Consider the following 20,932-nt stretch of genomic DNA (forward strand, 5'->3'; position numbering starts at 1 on the left):
GTCGTATTGTTTCTCAACAAAGGCTTCCTCTTCAATGGTTGATCAGTGTTCATTTAATCATTTAAGTCAACAGAAGGGGCTGCCCTGGACTAAAAATTAGCATTAATGTCATTGTTTTTGACTTCTCCCTATTGGAGGCCTTTGTAGGCAAGCTGCGAGTTCTGTCAAAAGCCGGAACTGCTTGGCTAAACCATGAAATAATTTTCAGACAGCTTTAACGTAATGGCACTGAAGCAATTATTCATGCAGAAACCGCTCTCTTTTCAAAACGCATCGAAGCTTGGTCTTCATCCTTTCCGCGTTGCGTAGTTGCCGTAAATACGTAATGCGCAAATATTGCCAATTTATGGAACCCAGGGAACATGAACACTGGCCATTTGTAGAACTGGATGGCCTCTCCGATTCAGGATTCGAAGATCTACTTTGTAAGTACAGCGGGTGATAATTTTTGACCGGGGTTGATTCACGGCAATTTACCTTATTGGCTAAATTTTACATGTCCCGTAACTCTTTGTTTACAAACTTAAGGCAGAAATGTTAAGTTGAATGTTTAGATCCGCAGATGGCGTGGTTTGTTTAGTTCTGTGGAACCCGCAGCTAAATTCACATGGTTCTATCTATTTTTATAAATTTGCAATATCTCCTTAGCATCAACTAGATTAAGAATCTTTTTTATTATCACTTTCTAACTATCAGGGCAAGTTCTCAGGTTTGCCCCATTTCTCTCTTTTATTTCTCATTTCTTTTTTGTAGCGGTTGAATTTGTGAAGAGAAAATACTGTACTACTATCCGGGGGACTAAAGATAGACTTTTGCGCAAATCGGAATACCGTACTCAGTGTGAAGGTTCTTTTTGAAATTGTCATCTGAGAGACATATTCGAAATTACCTAAACAACAAGAGGTCACACTCGGGTTGGACAGTGTGTTGTGACAGAGACATGGTTCATTGGAACACTAGTGTTACATGCCATGGCCGTAACAATTTCTTCCGATCGATGTTGTATTTTTGCATTCTAGTGAAATTAAACCCATGGGCGTTGTGAAAACTAATTAAAAACCAAACATTCAAACATTGACGTTTTTTTTTTATTGACAATAATTAATGTACACTAATGTTTGCGCGATTATGTACATTGCAGTCCATGTACGTGCGTAGAGACACGGTTTGCGTACTTCGACCGGCAACCCAGCATATCACGATCACGATTTCGGTCAGCAGCGGGAGTTTCTCCTGAGAATATCATGGGTTTTTGGTAGCTGGACAATCTCTCCCAATACCGATCTAGAGCTAGGCGTGCCTACCCTAAAGAAATCATTGTAAAAGAATTTTCATCAAAGCGATGAGATTAAGTACAGCTGGAAGTGCTGACTTACTGGCCCTTTGGAAAGACCTTGTATGTCATATAAACTGCGAGCAGTCTCTTATTTTTCTTTGCAAAGTTACTAATCCCTTATTGTTATAATAACGTCGTGGTTTGCTGTCGCGCTGGATGAGATAAGAACTAAACAGATTTTAAGAGAAAAGGCGGACTGCAAGCAGTCTAATGTCATATTGATTTCAAAACGTTTCCTTTTTACTTTAGCTCATTTATGAGGTAGAAACTGACTATATATTGTGGCTCCAGACTACTATGGGCTGCTTGATTTTCTGGTTTTAGCACCTTGATATTCTGATAGCGTTTAAGAGTCTCATGGAGTGAAAGCCCGCCAGAAAAGCATCTGTTTTAGGCACTGAGTTTACGTAGGTTCAAGTGCTACTCAGCTAGCCCCTGTAAGCGACAGAAAAGAATAGAAGAGAGTGTGGAAGAAGAAGAGGAAAAGGGTGATGATGATGAAGATGATGATGATGATGATGATGATGATGATGATGATGATGATGATGATGATGATGATGATGATGATGTTGATAGTGAACCATGTGAATTAAGTAATGACTGTAATGACCACTTTACACAAACAATCATACTAAGTGAAATTTTCAGTTTCTTACATTTTATAAATTACAGCGACGTCAATGGAAGCTTTGTTAACCGATATCACTTCATTAAAAAAGTTCTTCCAGGGAGCAGTTTAAATCATATGGGATTGCTATAGAGCAGCAACGACGGCTCAAGCAACGCTTGCCACCCAGGCCCAAAAGAGCTTGTTTATCGAGTCCAAAAGTGAACTAAAAGCCTAGTCAGTCTGATCCAGGCATTTAGATAGTGTGGAATGTAGCGTTGAGGGACAGCACACCTTTGGAGCAGGCTTAGAGAAATGTGCGCCAGTTACAGTACTCAGTTCGATGTCCCAAACATCAAAACTGGGCTCCCTGTGTTCTTCCGAGATCATACTGGAACCTTCCCTCCCCTCCTGAGTAATTACATCATCACATGAAATTGAGGCACTTTCAGTGTGATGAATGTGAAGCGCGTGAACAAAATATTTGTAGCAGTTTTCACGCGTTTTCAACGGTTTGTTTGACTCGGTTTGTTATTTTGATCTCATGAAAACAATGCCGAAGTCTTAAACACTGCCTTTGAGCGAAGGAGATAGCGTAATAACCTTCCGGTGATTCGTAAGCTCATTAACATCGTGACAAGGGAGGTTACTTACCGGCATCTGTGAGATTTCAATGGTTTTTCCTTGATCGAACTTTGGATCGGTTCTGTTTCGGTTCTCGTGCTTTCCGCTGAAGACGGAGAAGCTGGCGGGGTTGGAAATTATCAAACAGTCCTCGTTTATACAACATGGGGGATCCACTTGCGTTATGGAGGAATGCGAAACGAAAGACAACTTTTGTGCGAACAGTGACGAGTGCAAAGATGGCAACTCGGTTGCTTCGGATATTGTCGAAGACAGAGATACTGGCTTTGTAGAAGAAACCCTGTCGAATTCAGATAATTTCGAGATTGAAAGCGGTGTGGAAAGTGCAACTGGAGATGTTACTGAGGCTGACTGGACGGAACTGGCTGAATTGTTAGATCTGAATTCGTATCTCACCGGCTCGGATGAAAGTTTACGTTTGGGCGACCTCGACTTGACCACCGAACAAGCACAAGAAACGCTGAAATATTTCAGTGAGTATTGCGATTTGATATATTTGATTTCAAATATTAATAATGTGAGAAAATTTATTGCTAAACGCTTGTTGTGTTGAAACAAAAAAGTCTTATACCAAATTCTTCAGTAAGACAACCTTTGTTTTGACGATTTTTAAGGCAAATGTTTAACCTTTATTTGTATATTTATAAAACCAGCGAACGGGTTCAACATTAAGCTTAGACAAGAAAAATAGTGAAAGGTCTTTTTCTTAATATTATATTGTGTCCTCCAAAATAATTTCAGTTCCTAATTGTTTCAAACAAAGAATTGAAATTGAAGTACAAAACATCTGTGCTTTGTAAGTTCTTTTTTCGAAGCGGATTATTTCCTCTTTTGCTTATGTAACCGGTCGAAGTGTTTTTGATTGAATTGTAAATTTAAAGTTATCAATATGGAGGCATGCTCTTGATCTTGAATACTTTGACTTTTGATATTTTACATGCAAACTTCATATATGATGCCAGTTATTTAATCGTGTTCACAAGACAAAGCTCCAGAAAATTTAGCGCTTTGTTTATTTACCCAATCTTTTGTTTACTTAATTTGACTTGGATTAAGTTTATAAAGTTTTTTTTTTGACATGTTTTGTTTATGAAAACTCATAAGCTCTCAGCAATGATAATATTAAACCATTTCCGCATGAGTCCACTCTATAAATGTACACAAAGAACTTTACACAGTTTATGTTGTGGGTAAAATTTCTTCTTATGTTTTAACCAGTATTCAACCCATTAAGGATTTAAGTTTTTGCTGGACAGTTCTTACCATGGTTCTGGTTTAACCCTTTAAGCCCCAAGATCCAAATACAAATTCCCCAGACTGATCTCCATACATTTCTTTAAAGAATAGTTGAGAGAATTTGGTTTAAGATCAAAGAGTTCTCCCCTTGGTGATCAATTTAGAAATTCTCATAACCTTTACTCTTAATGATCTGCTGTTGTTGTTAGGAGAAAATTGATGTTGGTCACTCTTGGGGCCTAAAGGGTTAAAAAGTACCTAAAACTTTTACATGTATCCACGGCAGAACAATATTTATCTTTTGACAAACTTCTCCGCTCTTCTATTATACTGTCTCTATAGACATCCATTTATGATTTTTCATGTATTGAGGAAAGCGGTCTGAAATGCATCAGTTTTATGGATGTCTGTGGGCATGACCTCTAACATCAATAACGCAGGCTTTTAAGTCTCCCAGTGTGAGTTTAACATGGGATTTTCCACTGATTAGCTAGCTCATACAGTCTAGTCAATGTATTTGGAGCAGAGTTTAGAGACTTGACTAATAAAGTCAGTCTATGACAATCATGTGCAGCTCTTCTGACGTCAGTCTGAGATGCCCAGGGTTGAGGTGTAGGAAAGCCCCAAAGTGGCCAAAGTCACAATTCAAGAAAGTTTCAATTTCATTTTATAAAATGCTAACAAATACAAGTAATAGTACCATGTGAAAGCACTGCCAAAAAGTTTCATTTGAATGGTCGCACCAAACGATTTGAGCCCCATTCTCCAAAGCTAGATTCACCATACAGGACTTCATTGTTCACTGTGGTAGTAAAAGCAGGGCATATCTAATCGATAGAAATCGATCATCAAAAATGTAATCGATTAATCGATAATACTCGATAGTACTCGATATTTGTCGATGGATTAGTCAATTTAATATTGATTGAAATCTATAATCACAAATCTTTTGTCACATCTATGGAAATTGAAAATCAAAAACATGATCTGATCTTATCATAACACTTCATAACACTTACCTTCAAGCTTACCTTCAAATCTGCTTTGTTGATAAAGATGATGTTACTTCTTTCTCCAATGGTAGCATTTTCTTTTCGATCATTGTTGAACAAATCGTTAAGATCAATAGCTAATTACATAAATCAATCAAAATTGATAATCACAAAGACGCGAGTGATCGATTTCTATCAATTTTCGATGGTAATCGATTTCTATTGACTTTCAAAAGTATCGATTAGATGCGCCCTGGTAAAAGGCTTAATTTTTTCTACCCTTCTTTTATAATTTGGCTGTGTGTGTTTTTGATTTGTTTTACTTTCCACATGGTAAAGGATTGTTACCATACAGTTTGATTGTTTCTTGAATGATGCAGATTTCTCTTAGGCAAACTGCTCACTTTTTATCCAGACTGCTCACTGGTGCTAGAACGTTGTACTCAAATTAGCGTTTGTACCAGATGGGCTTATTTCGAAAAATTGCCTGCCCAAATTTCTGTATTCATATGGTTGATTCTTGGTCGATAACATTTAATACATATAATAGTAGATAGTTTGATGATTTCATTCTGTTTTGAATTTGTCATTTTTTTTATTTGTTCAAGGTTTTTATGTGTAAGAAGTCATTGTTCTTCTTGTATATTTTAATGTATTTTTTACAGGTCAAATTTGATTTCAGGTTAATTTTGATTTAACCTAGGTTGATTCTGAATTTCCAATGTCTCCTAGCCCTAGAAGACAAGCAAAATTGAGAACCAACCTAGGTTAAAAAATTTTAACCTGAAATCAAATTTCACGTGTAACATATTCATAAAAGTTATGCATAATGATATTTTTGCACACTAATATTATTCATGGAAATTTCACCTTGATTCAGGAATGCTTTGCTCTGGGTATCCAGTCATGAAATTTTGAAATTATTTTTTCAGGGATTTATTTTTGCAAGCATTTACTGAGTGTCACTATTTTTCTCACAACTGCTTTTTTAGTCAGCGTGATATTTATTATATTCCTGGGGATTTTCAAAACTCCTTTAAATCCAAACATAGACTTAACTCAGATATATACCTGCACTTTGTGGTTGATATACTAGCATATATTAATTCTAATTGTCTGAACTGCATTGTACCATTAAACCAGTTGGTAAAAATATTAAAGAAGGAAATAAAAAGAACAATTTACTTTTTAAAACTCAGTTCTTAAAATTATTTTGTCCACCTTGAAAAAAAGATATCAAGTTTGCAATAATTTCTGATAGGTATAAATTAAATGAAGTTTGACACAATGCGCACTGAATGTAAATTGTAATATTCAGGTTCCGAAGTGTTTTAAGGGTTGAGAGTCAATCTGTCTCTTTAGACAGGTGATTCATTCAGATAGAACAAAAGCTTTATGAATGGCTCCTGTATTTCAATTGAATGTTATTGTTCTTAGCACTTTCCAAAGGAAGCATGATACTTGATGAATTATTGATAACTTTCATGCCTACTAAGTGTCTTGACAGTACTATAAGGTACTATATACTAAAGTGCAAATTTAATTATGTCTGGAAATTTATTGGAAGGAGTTTTAGTGCTGGAGTCAGCAAATTTGTATGGTTAATACAATGTGGAAGGAGACATGTTTTCACACTCACCCAACATCACTGGAGAAGTTAATTTCATGACACATTGTAATAATATATTATTACGAGATGATTTGCTAAGTTTGGTTCTAACAAAAATCAGTTTTCATGCATCAGTTAGAAGGCCAGGTTTGGGTGAGAAAGATGATGTGATTTGGCACCAAGCACAAAGTTTATGTTCACTTCATGTTTTGGAACAATATTATTTTTCAGCAGATTTTGTTCTTCAATGATATTGATGTGGAAAGTGAAAATTCCATGAAATGACTCTACTACATGTAGTACTTGATGTACACATTACTATTGCTGTTTAAAGAATTAAACTTTGCTCTCTTTAATTTTTTTTTTTACAAATCTTAATGGCATAAGCAGTTGATTATTTCTGTTCTACCTATTGTTATTATTATTATTATTTTCTTGGACAGGTCACTTTTTAATACCATCTATTTTAAAACTTGCAACATATGTCACCCGTACTTGGCAATAAATATAATTTTGACATAATTTTAGTATGTAATATTTTGCAGAGTTTAGCAGATAACAGTGAATTTGTTAAATAAATGCACATATTAATTGTACAAATGTCAAAGACCCAATCAGAGATATGCAAATTATATTATTTAGTAACATCGTAATAGCTGTTGTTGTTGTCCCAGGGTGAAAGGGAGGCAATCTTCTAGGGTTACATGTATGTGTAACACTGAATATTATTATTATTAATTACCTAATCTAAGTTAAAAATTGTCAGATAATGCATGCAGATATTTGAAGTCACACAGTACAGTGCGTTTTAATTACTGTGATCTCCTAGACTGACGCAAGAAAAAATGTGAGCAATGAGTCTAATATCTGTGTGTTATCTGTCGAACCATCAGTTGATTTTAAAGGCTTTATTCAAATCCTGAGAATGTTCTACTTTATAATCTCCAAGTTAGCTTTGAATTGTTGACCTGAGTTGCATTTACATTTTCACTGTCAAATTGTGTTTTTTTACATTGTGGTATGAGTGTATGTTGGGACCGTTCTGTCAGTAGAGTGATGGCAAATTTGAATGACAATATTATTGGTATTTTTATTTTTACAGCATTAGCGTCAGACAGAACTAACCAAATGACCAAGACCCATAATGATCTTGATGCTATTCTACAACTCTTGCAAGAGGTGAGTTAAATTTTCTCTGCTTAATGCAACTTGGTTCTATAATTGGTTATACAGTAATGGCATCCATGGCGAAAATATGGCCTGAGTTGGCTTATTGAGTTGTTTAAGTCTTGTATGAGCATTATATTATATATAAAGTACCGTAAAGTTCCCAAAGTAATGACCCCCTGAAAGTAGCGACCTACACATGTATCAAAAGTAGTGATAAAATTTCACAGGTGCTAGCAAACGCCAAAAGTGGTGACCCTCGGAAAATAACAACCCACCGAAAGTAGCGACTTCAAAAGTGATTTCCCCTCCTTCTAGAAAAATGGAAATTATAGTTACAACAAGCTTTACTGAACTGATGACACAAGATCTATTTTTTAATGGTTATAATAATGATCTTTGACATTCCTTTATGTAACTCAAAAGGTACATTACATCTTTTTTTTTCAAAAAGTCTTTCTTTCGTCTGTGAATACCCACACTGTAATCAAACAATAATTCTTTTGAATATTTATTTAAAGAGCAACGACATGAAATAAGTTTCTCCCATTAATAAGTGCGAATGTTTTCACAATTATTGCAATATTATTACCGTAACTTCGTACAGCCCATGTACGATACACAGTTTAGCTTTCCCGAAAGTAGCTATAGCAAAAGGCTGCTTAAGCTGAAAGTAATGAAGGTTGTTACTTTATTTCTGAACTCAACAGTATGATTTAAGTATAATTTGTATCCTGACACCAATACAGTGTTGTTTATTGCTTTACAGTCAAGCTAGGCCAAGCTAAGCTTACCCCCACGGATTCCATTAATGAACTGACCATTTTAAAAACTGAACTAGTTTTTGCTGCTAATGTTATCTAATTATTCAAATCTGATTCCTGCATGCATAAAGAGCTAAGAAATTTTTGACTGTTAGGTCTCTGTATATATTTGGTGAGGTTGAAAAACCTTTCATTTTTAAATAGATCATACCAGTATATTGACTTCTATAAGAAGGCTGGGGAGCTTTTTATCCATTGGATAGCATTTTTAAATTTTAAACACCCATGCCAGACTGATCACTGTTAAATTCATATTTCAGTGGTTTTTCCTAGTAGGGATAGCTTTCAATGATTAATATTTTTTCCTCCAAATTTTTGTTTAATAGAAAGAGAAAGACCTAGAGCTTGCTGCCAGGATTGGACAGGTGAGAACATTGTCAAATACCACAGCTACATGTTAAGTTGATAATGCACAACTTGTGTGCGTCTTGTCTTAATATTCAAGTTTTTGTTGATGACTGTAGTCTCTGATCTACTGTCCATCTTTGTTTGTAACACCTGCTTAAGAAGCTGTCATGCAAGAATCAGCCTGCTGACTTACTCTAATCTCTACCACTGAGCGAGGACTAATTTTTACCTGTCTGGGTGCTATAATTAATAAATATTATAAATAATAAATAAAATTTATTTTCTCTTGAGGTACACAGGTGCCAACTTTTCATTTTGTTACTCTTCTAGTCCTTATTGGAAAGAAACAAGCAGCTATTGGCTAAAACGCAAGCTTTTGAAAGTTTTGTTGCTGAATGTGATGAAAAGGTCAGTACAAGAATGTTTAAGGGGAGCTGTCATTAAAGTTTTAAGTGGCTTCATGGTCTCTCATGGAAAGTAGTTATTTATCCGACAGATCCTCCTTTAGGTTGAGTTTGAGCGTGCAGGTGAACGTAGTCCTGAATAGGACTGTTGTTGTTGACAGTGACCGACATTTCGACAACCTGTGTGGTAGTCATCTTCAGAGTCAAAGTGAGTTGTATCACGTCAGTTGATGGTATTAAACTCGGGTTATTGGTCTGATTGGGACAGTCCTATTCAGGACTACATTCACCCAGACGATCAAACTCAACCTACTTTTGAAATGACTCCTGGGTTCAAACCTTTCACAAATCCCCCTTTGTTTGATCGTTTGACTCATTTTCAAACTTATAGAAGCAGGCTAAATTTGCTGCAGTAGCTGGCTAACAAAGCTGGCTGCTAATGACTTCAATAATCAACTTGTTTTATAAACTAAAATAAAAATTTTGTTTTACCAGGAAACCCAGCTTCAGCATGAGGTGTCTATGAAGAATGAACTGCTTCAGAAATTTTTGAGGGATCAAGAATTAGAAGAGTACTATCAGCTGTCTCATCGCTCAGATGAAGACAGTCGAAGGTGAGCTGAATTACACCATTTTAAAATGTCAATCAATCTTTATTCATGGGGTCACTGCATTAAAAAGGCTCGAATGTAAGTTTGCCCAGGCTGATCTGATTTTAATACTCTCCATAAGGGGTAGGCTCATCAGAGCGTATAGCATAGACCAGTAATGCAATAAAAAAATATCCTCTTAAAAATATTCCACTTAATATGACAGATCTAGAGATCCAATGAGATTTCTTCAACCATGGCCTGAAGTAGACTTTGTACAGATAGCCAAGTAGTTTGTAAAAAAATCTCTCCTGGGACTGCTGGTTAATTAGTGCATCCCTAAATAAGTGGCAAGTCATTTACCCTACGAGCAGTGGTTTCTCCAAGCTGGACGCTACACTACGAAGGGATAGAACTCTCCCTTCGTAGCATAGTGTCCGGCCTGGAGAAACCACTGCTGGCAGGGTACAAGTCATTAAGCTATGCTCTAAAATGTGCTTAATTCTCTTCTTTTTGCAGTAGCGACAGTTTTTGCAGAGATGAATCAATCAACTCATTACAGCAGAAATGTCAAGCCTTGGAGCAACAGAACACACATCTCATCTTAGAGGTATGACAATAAATGACCAACAGTATATCGAAGGTGATTCTTACAATATGCAAAAGTATTAGTTAAACCACTGTGATGTCTCATATTTAGGTTTCTATAATGTGATTCTTTAGCTCTGGAAATTACAAAGATTTACTGTAGACTTGCTTGGATGAATTTTGTAGGCTTTGCAGATAAAGGAGGAGACAGCCTCAGTTGAAATGAAGGAGCAGCAACTTGTCTTAGATTGTGTCAAGCAACTAGGTAAGTGAATCAGTCCCTCCTAGGAAATCTAAAGTAAAAGGAGAAATAATTTAAGTAGGTGGAAATAAATTAGCTCGAAATCACAGAGGGTAGGTATGGGAGGGAGCTGGCCCCCATCTTTTGTTGAACTCTAGGGCTTTTCCCAGGAAAAGCAGCTACAAAACAAATACTTTTGCACTTTGAATTTAGGCTTCGCAAAATGATTTCATTTGATAATAATATTATTTGTGTCTTTGATAGTTGAAGCAAAAGATCAGATAACTTCCCTGACTGATGAGATTTCTCAGAAAGCAGACGACAATATCAGGCAACAGGTATGTATATCATTTTCTTGAACAGAATACAAAATAAGGGTCTTATTTTTGGTTGTGTGTGCAGCCTTTCACTTGAAAGCATACCTAAAAGAAATCCTTTTTTTTTTTGTTATTTTCATTACTTAATTTCAGCTCATTACTTTTTCCTTTTTTTGATCATGCAAAGTGTGTAGTAAAAATCTTATTTTCTTACAATTAGAGCAATAAACATTGAATTCTCTTTTGGTATCGTTAATAACCTAGTTGCCACCACAAGTTTTTCTGAAAAACACTGTTTGAAGCTACAGACAAGCTGTTTCCTGGTCAGCATCTGGCCAAAACAAGAAAAGACTGCCCAAGAGGTTGTTTACAAGTTGAGCACTATGTTGGCTTTTGTTCTTGATGCTTCATGTATAAGTTCCAAAGTTCAGGCTTGCACAGAAGGCAAAGTTTCTCCTCTTGACTTTCACCTTTTGGTTTCTCTACTTCTCATTTCTTTTGTTTTCCTTTCACTGAACATTTACTAGGCCTCATTTTGGTTGGAAGTTTCCATAAAAATGTGGAATATCGTTGAGTTAATTCAAAGGTACAGTGTAAATGGTTTAGGAAATTTTAAGCAAAGACTTTTTTTCTCTTTTTAGGAAGAAATCACCCATCTAATAACAACAGTTGTGGATCTTCAGACAAGGCACAAGGAAGTAAGATTATACCTTTCAAGGCTCAATGTCCACGGAGAAATTCTCTTGACTGATCTCTGTGCATTTCGTTAAGAATAAGTAGTGAGAATGTGATAAAAGATCAAAGCATTTTCACTTTGATGATCATTTTATTAATTCTCATAACCTTTGCTCTTGATGTTGTACTGATATTGTCAGGAGAAATTTGCCGTTGGTCACTCTTGGGACTTAAACAGGGTTTGTACAGAGTCTTGAATTCTTGAAAAAGTCTTGAAATTTGCCCAACAATTTTCCAGACTTGTTAAATACTGGAAAATAGAGATAAAGTCTGGAAAAAAATGGTAAAAAGTCTCGAGGTTTTTTGAAAGCTAGAACAAGTGCTTTACAAGTGAAATTTTTTTCCTGTTGGTCAAATCGTATTCAATCTTACCTGTATGTTTGCAGTGCATCATTGAAAAGGGTTTGTTTCTGTTTTTTTTTTAAGGTCTATATTGATCACCTATTTGATAACCTTGAGTCTGGAAAAAGTAATTATTTTTTTGGAAAAAGTCTGGAAAAAGTCTTGAATTTTTTGGATCCAAAAATCTGTATGAACCCTGTTAAAGGGTTAACGATATGCATTCTCCTAACTGTACTTGTAATTTCTTATGCTACTGGTGCATGTTATATTTGGTGATCTTTCCTCTATTGCAGGGCTTTGATTAAGAGCAGGGGGCCAGGGATTTTCTCTGGTTAGTACGAACATGACCCCCACCTACTTTAGAAGGAAAATGGAAGAAAAATAGAACCAAACAATATCCCTAGCAGCTTGATTCCCCGCCTACTTACACCATTTACCTGGCAACCTGAAATTTTAATGACAGCCCTGCTCTATTGTAATGGCTATCATATTAACTGTTCTGCAATTTTATGTGCAACAAAAAGTGAGCTGTTATTCTGTCATGTAAGTGCTCATGTTATTTTTCTGTTTTCAGCTGTCATCGAATAATGACGATTTACAAAGTTTGTTAAACTCATCCCAGGCCAATCAAGAACAGCTGAAGACTCAGGTGATTGCCGTTAAATTAAGAGGAAATTATTTTTATTTTCTTAGGTTCGCCAATGCTGTCATGGTCACCAATTACTGTGGGCCCATAACAGTCCCTCCCCCCTTTAGAGATAGACCACCACACCTGGGTTTACTTTCCCTACTCTTTACGAATGGTGTGTGGGTTTCTTCAATGTCCCAGGGAATTTATATGTGCATGGGTTGTGAGACAGGGCCTATGGTTTATCCTCCTTATCCAAGAAGACTAGAAAGTTTAACGATTATTATGTAAGTTTCACTTGGTGAACGAACCAGACAAGTATGGCGAGACAAATCCTGTCATGTACCAGGGTTGTCATTAAGAGTCGAGGGCTGGGGATTTCCCCCTGCTATAGTTAGTGTGGCCCCCGGCTACTTTCATAGGAAGATAGAAAAAAAAAAGCCAAAAGAAATCCCTAGCTGTTTGATTCCCTGCCTACTTCTTGTATTTACCCGGCAACTTGAAATCTTAGGGACAACTGTGATGTACAAACACACGAAAAGAACTCAGCAGATGCTGTTCGCTGATTGGTCAAAATAATACAAAGCATATTTTGTGACCAATCAGGGGCCACCATTCACTTGAACATTTGGAATTGGTCTGGTGATGGTCAGTAGCGAGGGGCTCTTCTGCCCGTGCTTTTGTCACACCTTTTCTCCCTCGTGACTGACTGCCTCTGGATCACCGAGGATGATCATTAGCAAGAGCTAAATAAAAACTGTTTGTTTCAGGTTAATGATTTGCAAGAAAAATACCATGAATGTCTGGAGATGCTGATGGAAAACCAGGTGATTTAAATTGAGTTTTTTGCTGTAGTTTTTTTCTCTGCAATATCATACTGAGATATTTTTCTAAAATTTATTTTTTTAATTTTATAGAGGGAAGTAAAAAAGTTGAACACAAAGATAGAGTGAGTTAATCATCAGGCCTCGGTTGTTCAAAGGTTGGATAGCACTATCCACGGGATAAAACTCTATCCAGTAGATAGTGCAATTAGTTTCCCTAATACTAATCCACTGGATAGAGATTTATGGGGTGGATAGCGCTATCCACCCCATAAATCTCTATCCAGTGGATAGTGCAATTAGTTTCCCTAATACTTCTGGATAGAGATTTATGGGGCGGAGAGCTCTATCCACCAGATAAATCTCTATCCAGTGGGTAGTGCAATTAGTTTCCCTAATACTAATCCACTGGATAGAGATTTATGGGGCGGATAACGCTATCCAAGTTTGAACAACCCGGGCCTAGTAAAATTTATGTTGAAAATTAAATTTATTTTCTACACAACTCAGATTCTAAAACTTTTCCCTGGTTGGTTTTTCAGGTCTGACATGGTACCCAGAAAAAGGTCACAGTTACCATATCACGTAAGTACAGAGTGACCCTAGGCACCTCAAAAAAAGTCAAGCGACCAGTTGGGCTAGCATGTTTTCATTCTGAGTTGTCTGACGGGCATGCAACATTTGACATGATAAAGTAAATGTTTGCTCTGGTCTAGTAAACTTCAGCAACAGCTTCCATAAAGAGCAAAGTGTTTTTAAAATTGGAAAGATTAAATGGATTGAATCAGGATCGAATTAGGATATACTCACTAATATTGCCTCAAAATTTATGTATGAAGTGTTGTTTAAAATGCTCAGGAACCAACTTTGGTCCCAGGGTCCTCCTCCTACTTGTCCCTCTGGGGGGATAGGTAGGACGAGGTTACTTTAGCTGATAAGCTGCAGTGGCGAATCGAGACCTTCAGATAAGGGGGAGCCTAGTCATCCAGACCCTGAGATAAGGAGGGGAGGGGGTGGTCTCCAAAAAAGCCCTTTTCTGGGCCCCTCCCCTTGATCTGCCACTGAGCTGTGGTGCGTTTGATCAGGGTTTCGTATTTGTAAGTGTTCAAAGTTGAAGGTAACAATTTGTCATTTTTGTGGGTTATTCTTGTAGGATTCCCGTGATTCTATTGCCCTGGAAATTGAGGAAAGTGTCAAGAGAGATCTGACCACTCAGCAGGAGAAGAGGTACAATTAGTCCCAATAGTAACTAACTTCAATTTTCTCCTAACAATATCCATACATTGTCAAGAGATTAGGTTATGAGAATTAATAAATTGATCACCTAAGAGAAAAAACTTTGATCTTTTATCAAATGCTCATAACTCATTCTTTAAAGAAATATATAGGGATCAGTTTGGAGAATTTGTATGTGGATATTGGTGCCGGTTAAATATAACACCCATATATTTCTTATGGCTTTATTTGTTACTGCCAATTTTTAATCAGCCATTTTGGGACTGAGAAGCTGTGGTGCCGAATTGTACCATGAAGCTGTTTTTTCGCTGCTTTTTATTAGCTGTTACGAGGTCGAGCAGGGACCTGGGTCCAAATTTGGTCCCCAAAACATTATTGACCCAGTCTTGAGCACGACCTCAATATGTCCAGTACAGCAAAACTGGCAACTAAAGTATGTTTTTAAAACAATCTTTAGCCTTTTCTTTTTATTAGGGGGAGGGAGAGGAAACAAGCGAAGTTGTAGCTCTGCAAGTTGCGAAATTTTTCTGACGTTTGTTGGAATGGTGGGGGCACAAACTTGCCCAACCCCCGCCCCCCCCCCCCCCCCCACCCTCCACCCCTCCGCCCCTCCACTGTACAACACCATTTTTGTGGAGCCGTAGCTTCGATCGCCTTAAACCTATTGCTCTCAAACTTGGATTCGCTACTGATCTCAAGGAGCTCTTTCCATCGCTATCGATGGATGTTTATGGTCATCTCGCCGCCAAGAAGTGGACTCGTCGCCAGTCAACTCGCCACCAACAACTCTCATCGCCACCAACTAATGTCTCTGCATTAATCAACGTGTTTACTCACCTAGGATTACTTACCTAGAATTTTTACTTTTTCGCTAAGCTTATTCGAATTTGATTACAGAGTTATTACTTGGTGGCGTGGTGGTCGGCGGCGAGTCGACTTCTTGGTGGCGAGATGACCAGTACCTCGATTGATTGTCACTAACTGGTTTATGAAAAAAATGAAAAAAAGTCAGGCAAGGGTCTAATGACAACCATTTCATTTTCTTTACAGAGAGCACACAGCGCGCGTTATGGAAACTGTCCGTGTGATTAATAGTGGTAGTTCTGGACGAAGAACCAGGAAAACCGGACTCCGTGCAAGTAAGAGCGGTGCCGGATTTCAGTTTGATCCTTCAGGTATCGTGACTGGATCAGCGGAAAATGGTGGTGCTGCGGCCAACTCACAGACTGGCAGCCCAGCGGCAGGTACTAACTTATATAACTGATACACTTCTCCCACGCTAGTCTACGAGCAAGTTCCCTGGGGACGATGGACGAGAGAAGAATTGCGGTCGTTTTGCCCGACGGCGTTTGCCAGGACATTAGTCGATTCGCTCGATGACATACAACACTCTACAACATGGTGAACATACCTTTCGAGATGTTATTTCAGTTACCCTTGGATTCCAAATGTGCAGTCACTGTCTTTAAATGCTTATTCCTTTTTCTCGGGCTTAAAGAATGACAAATACACTTCGGGCGAATCGACTTAGTCAGGGTGAACTGCTATCGGGCGAACCGACCTTCGGGCGAAACGACCTGATACCCGAGAGAATACGAGAGCTCTCCCCTTTTTCTCTTCCGGTCCCGGAGCCAGTCAGAGAACCTGCTAGCATGCTTCTCGCGCGCTTCTCGCGGGTTTCTCGCTATCTTATCACAATAGCAAGTGAACATCGAACTTGAAAACAATCCATTGTGCTATCCAACGTGGGAAGTGATTTTGATTTGTTGATTTCACTGAAAGGATTGAAACCCGTCAAGGTAAAACTGATTTGTATGTTTTTAATTTTTTTAACAGAAAGAAGGATATCTTACTCTGGGAGACGGTCGTTTCGAGCTCCAGAGAAGTTACAGATCGTCAAACCAATCAAAGGTGAGACAAGTTCACACTCATCATCTTGATTCACAATAACCGAGAGGCTTTGGCCATGTTGAGTTGGCGTGAGAGACTGGGTCGAGGTTGTGTTGAAATGTTGTGTAGGACGATGAGCGAATACTGCCCCAGTTTCTTGCGCAACCTCGTTATAGCCAGTAGAGAGGACGTAATGACTCTCCTGTCTATGAAAAGAGCCATAGAGTTCCCCAAAACAGCCGTATTGTTCAGTTCGACAAAACACGAAAAGCAGGAACAGAAAGGTCAATTAACTTGACAGGTCTCATATATGACCAGCCCGTTTTACAATACAACTAAATTAAGTACGAAGAACCATTTTGTTAGTAGACTCAAGGGGCAAACTCAATACAGCTCAATTGTGTTGCGTTTTTACAAAGCTAAGCAGATTTGAACTCTGTTTTAAACTCCGTGTGTAAACGTTAGTGAACTTTCCAAAGAAACAAGTCAGGAAAGTCGAGGTCCGAAAAATCGAAGTACGGATAATCAATGTCAGGTTAATCAAAGCCCGGATAATCGAGGTCCGGCTAATCAAGGCCATGAAAATCGAAATTAATCGAGGTCCGGATAAAAGAGGTGTGGACAATCGAGGTCCGACTGTACGTATTTTTGGGGTCTTAATATTCCATTCTTCTGACAGGATCAGTTACTTTGCATCAGTGGAAGAAACTAGCCAATCCGACCTTAAATCTCGCTGAGGAACGTCCTGGGGTGCACGTTAAAGGTCAGGACCGAGAAATGGGGACCGGAGAGCCAAGGGAGCAGACTGACTTAAGTGATATGGACCCTGATGATCTTGAGTACGAGGAAGATGCGTCTGTACACATGCGTAGTGTTCGGACTTCAGAGTCTGCTTCAGAGGCTACCAGCCATACGGGGACAAACGAAGGTGATGACCATGATGATGATAATGACGATGATGATGGACCGATTCAAATGCGAATTAGCAGGAATCAAGATAAAGGAACTCCAGTTTCAAAGGCTGAGAAAGGAGCTAGCGTGAAAAGACCCTCCTCTTTGACCCCTCCTCAAAACATGGGCCTGATGCCACTGGTCAGTGGTCATGGACTCCAGAGGACCGTCGATAGCGGGGGCATCTTAGCGCATCTTCTAAGCGGTCCCTCGACTTCATCCCCTACTACGTCATCTGTGGGGCAGGTACTTGCTGAGGTCTTAAACAAGGCCAGTAAGGAAGCGTCTGAAAAGGAGCCTACACGCGCTGCATCTCTCCGGAACCTGGCAAAGTACTTCAGTGATAAAGAGCGTGGTAGTAACCCCACCCCGGTGAAAACCAAAGCCCCAGCCTCTTCTCCCGTGATACAAATGCCGAAGACTAGTTCCCCAGCGGGTGGACTACTGAGTAAGGTTCTTGCGTCAAGTTCATTATCTGCGAATTTGACTTTTCCTTCACCGATTACAACCACTGCCAAAAGCACCGGGTTACCCACAACGACGACTACCAGCACCTCGACTTCTCCAAGTATTCTTACACGAGGTACTCTAGTTAGGAACTCTAGTGGTAGTAACCTACTGAGTTTGGCTCAGGGGTCCTTGGCGGATGATACGTCAGGTAAGCGTCATAGTCTGGACTCTGCAAAATTGCTTAAGACCACTTCCGGTGCACTAGACTCACCACCAGACTTTTCTCAGTTGAATTTTCCAACTCTTCGTCGACGTGCCAGCAGCGGCGATTTGCAAGAAACAGCGTCAGGTTCCAGCAGTTTAGATGACTTAAGTGGCAATGGTTCAGGGATGAGATTGTACAGGAGCTCTAGCTTTGGAAACATCAAGGATCTTAGCAACGAAAACCTGGCAGGTCCATCAAGGGACGTTTCAGAGGGTGGCTTTTTCGGTCGTCTGAGGCGCACCCCGAGTATAGGGAGCCTTACAAATCTGGTGCAAAGGAGCAATTTAACCGCTACCTTACCAGGTACACTAGGGCTCCGCTCAACAAGTTTGGAATCACTTCCAGTTTTTAAACCTGGAGAATCACTCCCATCACCTTCAAAGTTTGACCAAGATGGGACAAGTTTCTTTGGTCGCGGTCTCTCTACCAATAACGCTCCTTCGGCCAGTGTGGACACCTTAGCTGGGGCCTCTGGTAAGAGTGGCTTCGGAATAGGGACGCGCTTGAGTGGCTTGGCTGGGCTCCGAGGATTTTGGAGCCAGGGGGGGAGTAAAAGTCTTGAGATGCCTTCTCCCCCTATGGAGTCACTCCCGCTACAACCCAAGAGCGAAGAACGACTGGAGAAAATCAACAGTGCGTTTGCATTTGAGGACTTCGGTGGACTTGGTTTAATGTCTTTCTTTGGACGAAAGTCTCGAGATAATAGATAACTAATTCAACTTTGGAAGGACGGAATAACATTTTGTATTGTCATTCTTGTAAAAAAATATTGTGAATGTTTGACAACAGTGGAATTGCCATTTGCTGTGCAAGCTATTTTGTCGGTACCCACTGAAATACTTGAAGACTCTTGATCGAAAACGAGAAGGGAACTGGGGCCGGAGTGCGTCCTGCAAGTGTTTCTGGGATGGTTACTGGAGACGCGCCAATTGCGCCAATTTTTGCCTTTCCTTAGTAACAATCCCAGAAGTCTTTGCAAAATTTACTCGGCCCAGTTCCCTTAGAAAACATCAGGAATGAAAAACGATCCCTGACCGGAGGTAACCAGGTAGTGATTTAGGATCAATTTAGGTTTCTGGAAACTGCCCACCTGCCCCTCCCCTAAGTCAACATATTGCCTTAAATGAGAAGTACGTGTTGATGTTGGCTTAAGGGAGGGTTAGGTGGGCAGTTTCCCAGAAACCTAAATTGATCCGTGATTTACAAGCGTGGCCGAGGGGCTGCCTTGAATCAAATGCATACTCACATCCGTTCACTCGTCCACGCTTCCGCGCCTCATTACGTGAACGATATAAAATATTGAACCGTGATGCCGTCCAGAATAGCCTGAATTTCAGCCGCCTCCTCCGCTTGATAAGTCACTCGTTGAGAGATGCTCTCTGAAATTCAAGCGTCGGTCCAAAATTGTCGTGTAATAAAAATTAGACTGGCCTCTCGCCCTTCACGGGGTCTCCTGTCTTTCCTTTCGTTTTGAGCGAGACTGAGAAAGAGACGGAGGAGGGGTTGCAACTAAATAACATCCACCTACGGTAGGTCAGACTCCTTATAACGGGTATATGAAGCATCATTCTCGTCGTTTCTGAACCTTAATAACTAAACTTCACTGCAATCTAATGCTGCTTTGTGTAGGCGTCGTAGGGTGTCTGTTGCTTTGACTTAAGCCTGATTTAGTAACAGAAGGGGGACCTCAGTTGACGACGGCGCGCGCAAATCTTGACCAATGGCGTCACCGGCAAAGCGGCAAATTGGGCACTGGAAATCGAGTTTAGTCCTTTCCGCGCGGTTTCCCGTCGTCAAATGACGTTCCCGTTTTGTTGCAAAATCAGGCTTTTATCAAGAGGGAGACGGGAACGGAAACGGGAAGAAGAGAGACCCTGGAAACGAGGCTGCCCCTGTCCATGGGGTAGCCTTTCTTCAGTATTGAGTGACTGCCCAAATATGGGCTGCATAGGAGTTAAGGTCACGCTCAGCTCACCTTTTCTCTGCGTGACTGAATGAAGCGTTAGGTTATTTAAAAATAACAGTTTCTTACTTCGAAGTTGGTATCTAATGTTAAAATCGAAGGAGATAAATCTTAAGTATTTAAAATTTAGTGGGTATATTTTGTTATAACTATATTGAAGAACATATATATATCAGTGCGGATAGCAGAACCATATTTTTTATAGGATTTATGTTTTTCATTGTAGAAGGGGTATTTCCCTAAATCCAATTAAACTGTACAAATTCTTTGACAGAGAGAATTCGGTTATATTCTGGTTCAACGTTTTCGATGCACAGCTTCCCGCGACTCGCAACTCGTGCAATTATGTAACATTTTAGTCAGGCCATGGCTTTGTTAACTGATGTAACCCGAGGGAAGCCCGAGGGTCTCCTGGTGCCAAGACTCCAGAGGCCAAAACTACCCTGAAGCACTAGGCACGAGAGTTAAGTTTGGTAAAGTAACAAAACAAGTAATAAATTGAATGCTGCTTGTGAGGTTCATATTTACTGGTGAATTTTTTACAGAGAAGCAAATTTCTGAGGCTGGTTATTCCGTGTAATGCGTGATATGGGCTTATTATTTGAAATTGCGGCATGAACTATATGTAAATGAATGTGTAATCCGGCTAATCATCCATGCCAGAATTGAAATATGGAACAAAAACTAACTACTAGAATTTTGTTTTGGATGGAATTGTAAATAGCTAAGTACTGTATAAATAAA

General features: G+C 39.2%; 1 protein-coding gene across 3 annotated transcripts; it reads left to right on the forward strand.

Annotated features, from left to right (window-relative positions):
* The first annotated feature begins 246 nt into the window (after positions 1 to 246).
* Positions 247 to 20,709, forward strand: LOC140923873 (uncharacterized). Of its 3 annotated transcripts, XR_012164191.1 has the most exons (18): positions 2,373 to 3,061; positions 7,528 to 7,604; positions 8,743 to 8,781; positions 9,095 to 9,172; positions 9,664 to 9,782; positions 10,278 to 10,368; positions 10,533 to 10,611; positions 10,852 to 10,925; positions 11,546 to 11,602; positions 12,556 to 12,630; positions 13,380 to 13,436; positions 13,527 to 13,558; positions 13,976 to 14,018; positions 14,587 to 14,660; positions 15,720 to 15,913; positions 16,506 to 16,580; positions 17,239 to 19,296; positions 19,389 to 20,709. XR_012164191.1 is itself a non-coding variant. In XM_073373885.1 (17 exons), the coding sequence occupies exons 1-17, from the start codon at positions 326 to 328 to the stop codon at positions 18,933 to 18,935; spliced, it is 2,961 nt and encodes a 986-aa protein (XP_073229986.1). In that variant the 5' UTR covers positions 247 to 325; the 3' UTR covers positions 18,936 to 19,360. The 3 variants fall into 3 exon arrangements, 2 of the variants coding, with proteins under 2 accessions (XP_073229986.1, XP_073229985.1); XM_073373885.1 differs by lacking the exons at positions 2,373 to 3,061; positions 19,389 to 20,709 and adding an exon at positions 247 to 425 and having other exon boundaries at positions 17,239 to 19,360; XM_073373884.1 differs by lacking the exon at positions 19,389 to 20,709 and having other exon boundaries at positions 17,239 to 19,360.
* Positions 20,710 to 20,932: the final 223 nt, after the last annotated feature.

This window comes from Porites lutea, chromosome 14 (genome assembly GCF_958299795.1).
Source record: "Porites lutea chromosome 14, jaPorLute2.1, whole genome shotgun sequence".
NCBI lineage: Eukaryota > Metazoa > Cnidaria > Anthozoa > Scleractinia > Poritidae > Porites > Porites lutea.

Excerpts from the sequence above, each read along its gene's own strand:
- LOC140923873 (XM_073373884.1), top strand. The coding sequence starts at position 2,752 with ATGGAGGAATGCGAAACGAAAGACAACTTTTGTGCGAACAGTGACGAG. Across the intron at positions 8,782-9,094 it reads TTGCTGCCAGGATTGGACAG|TCCTTATTGGAAAGAAACAA; the intron begins GTGAGAACATTG and ends TTACTCTTCTAG. Across the intron at positions 10,612-10,851 it reads AGATTGTGTCAAGCAACTAG|TTGAAGCAAAAGATCAGATA; the intron begins GTAAGTGAATCA and ends TGTCTTTGATAG.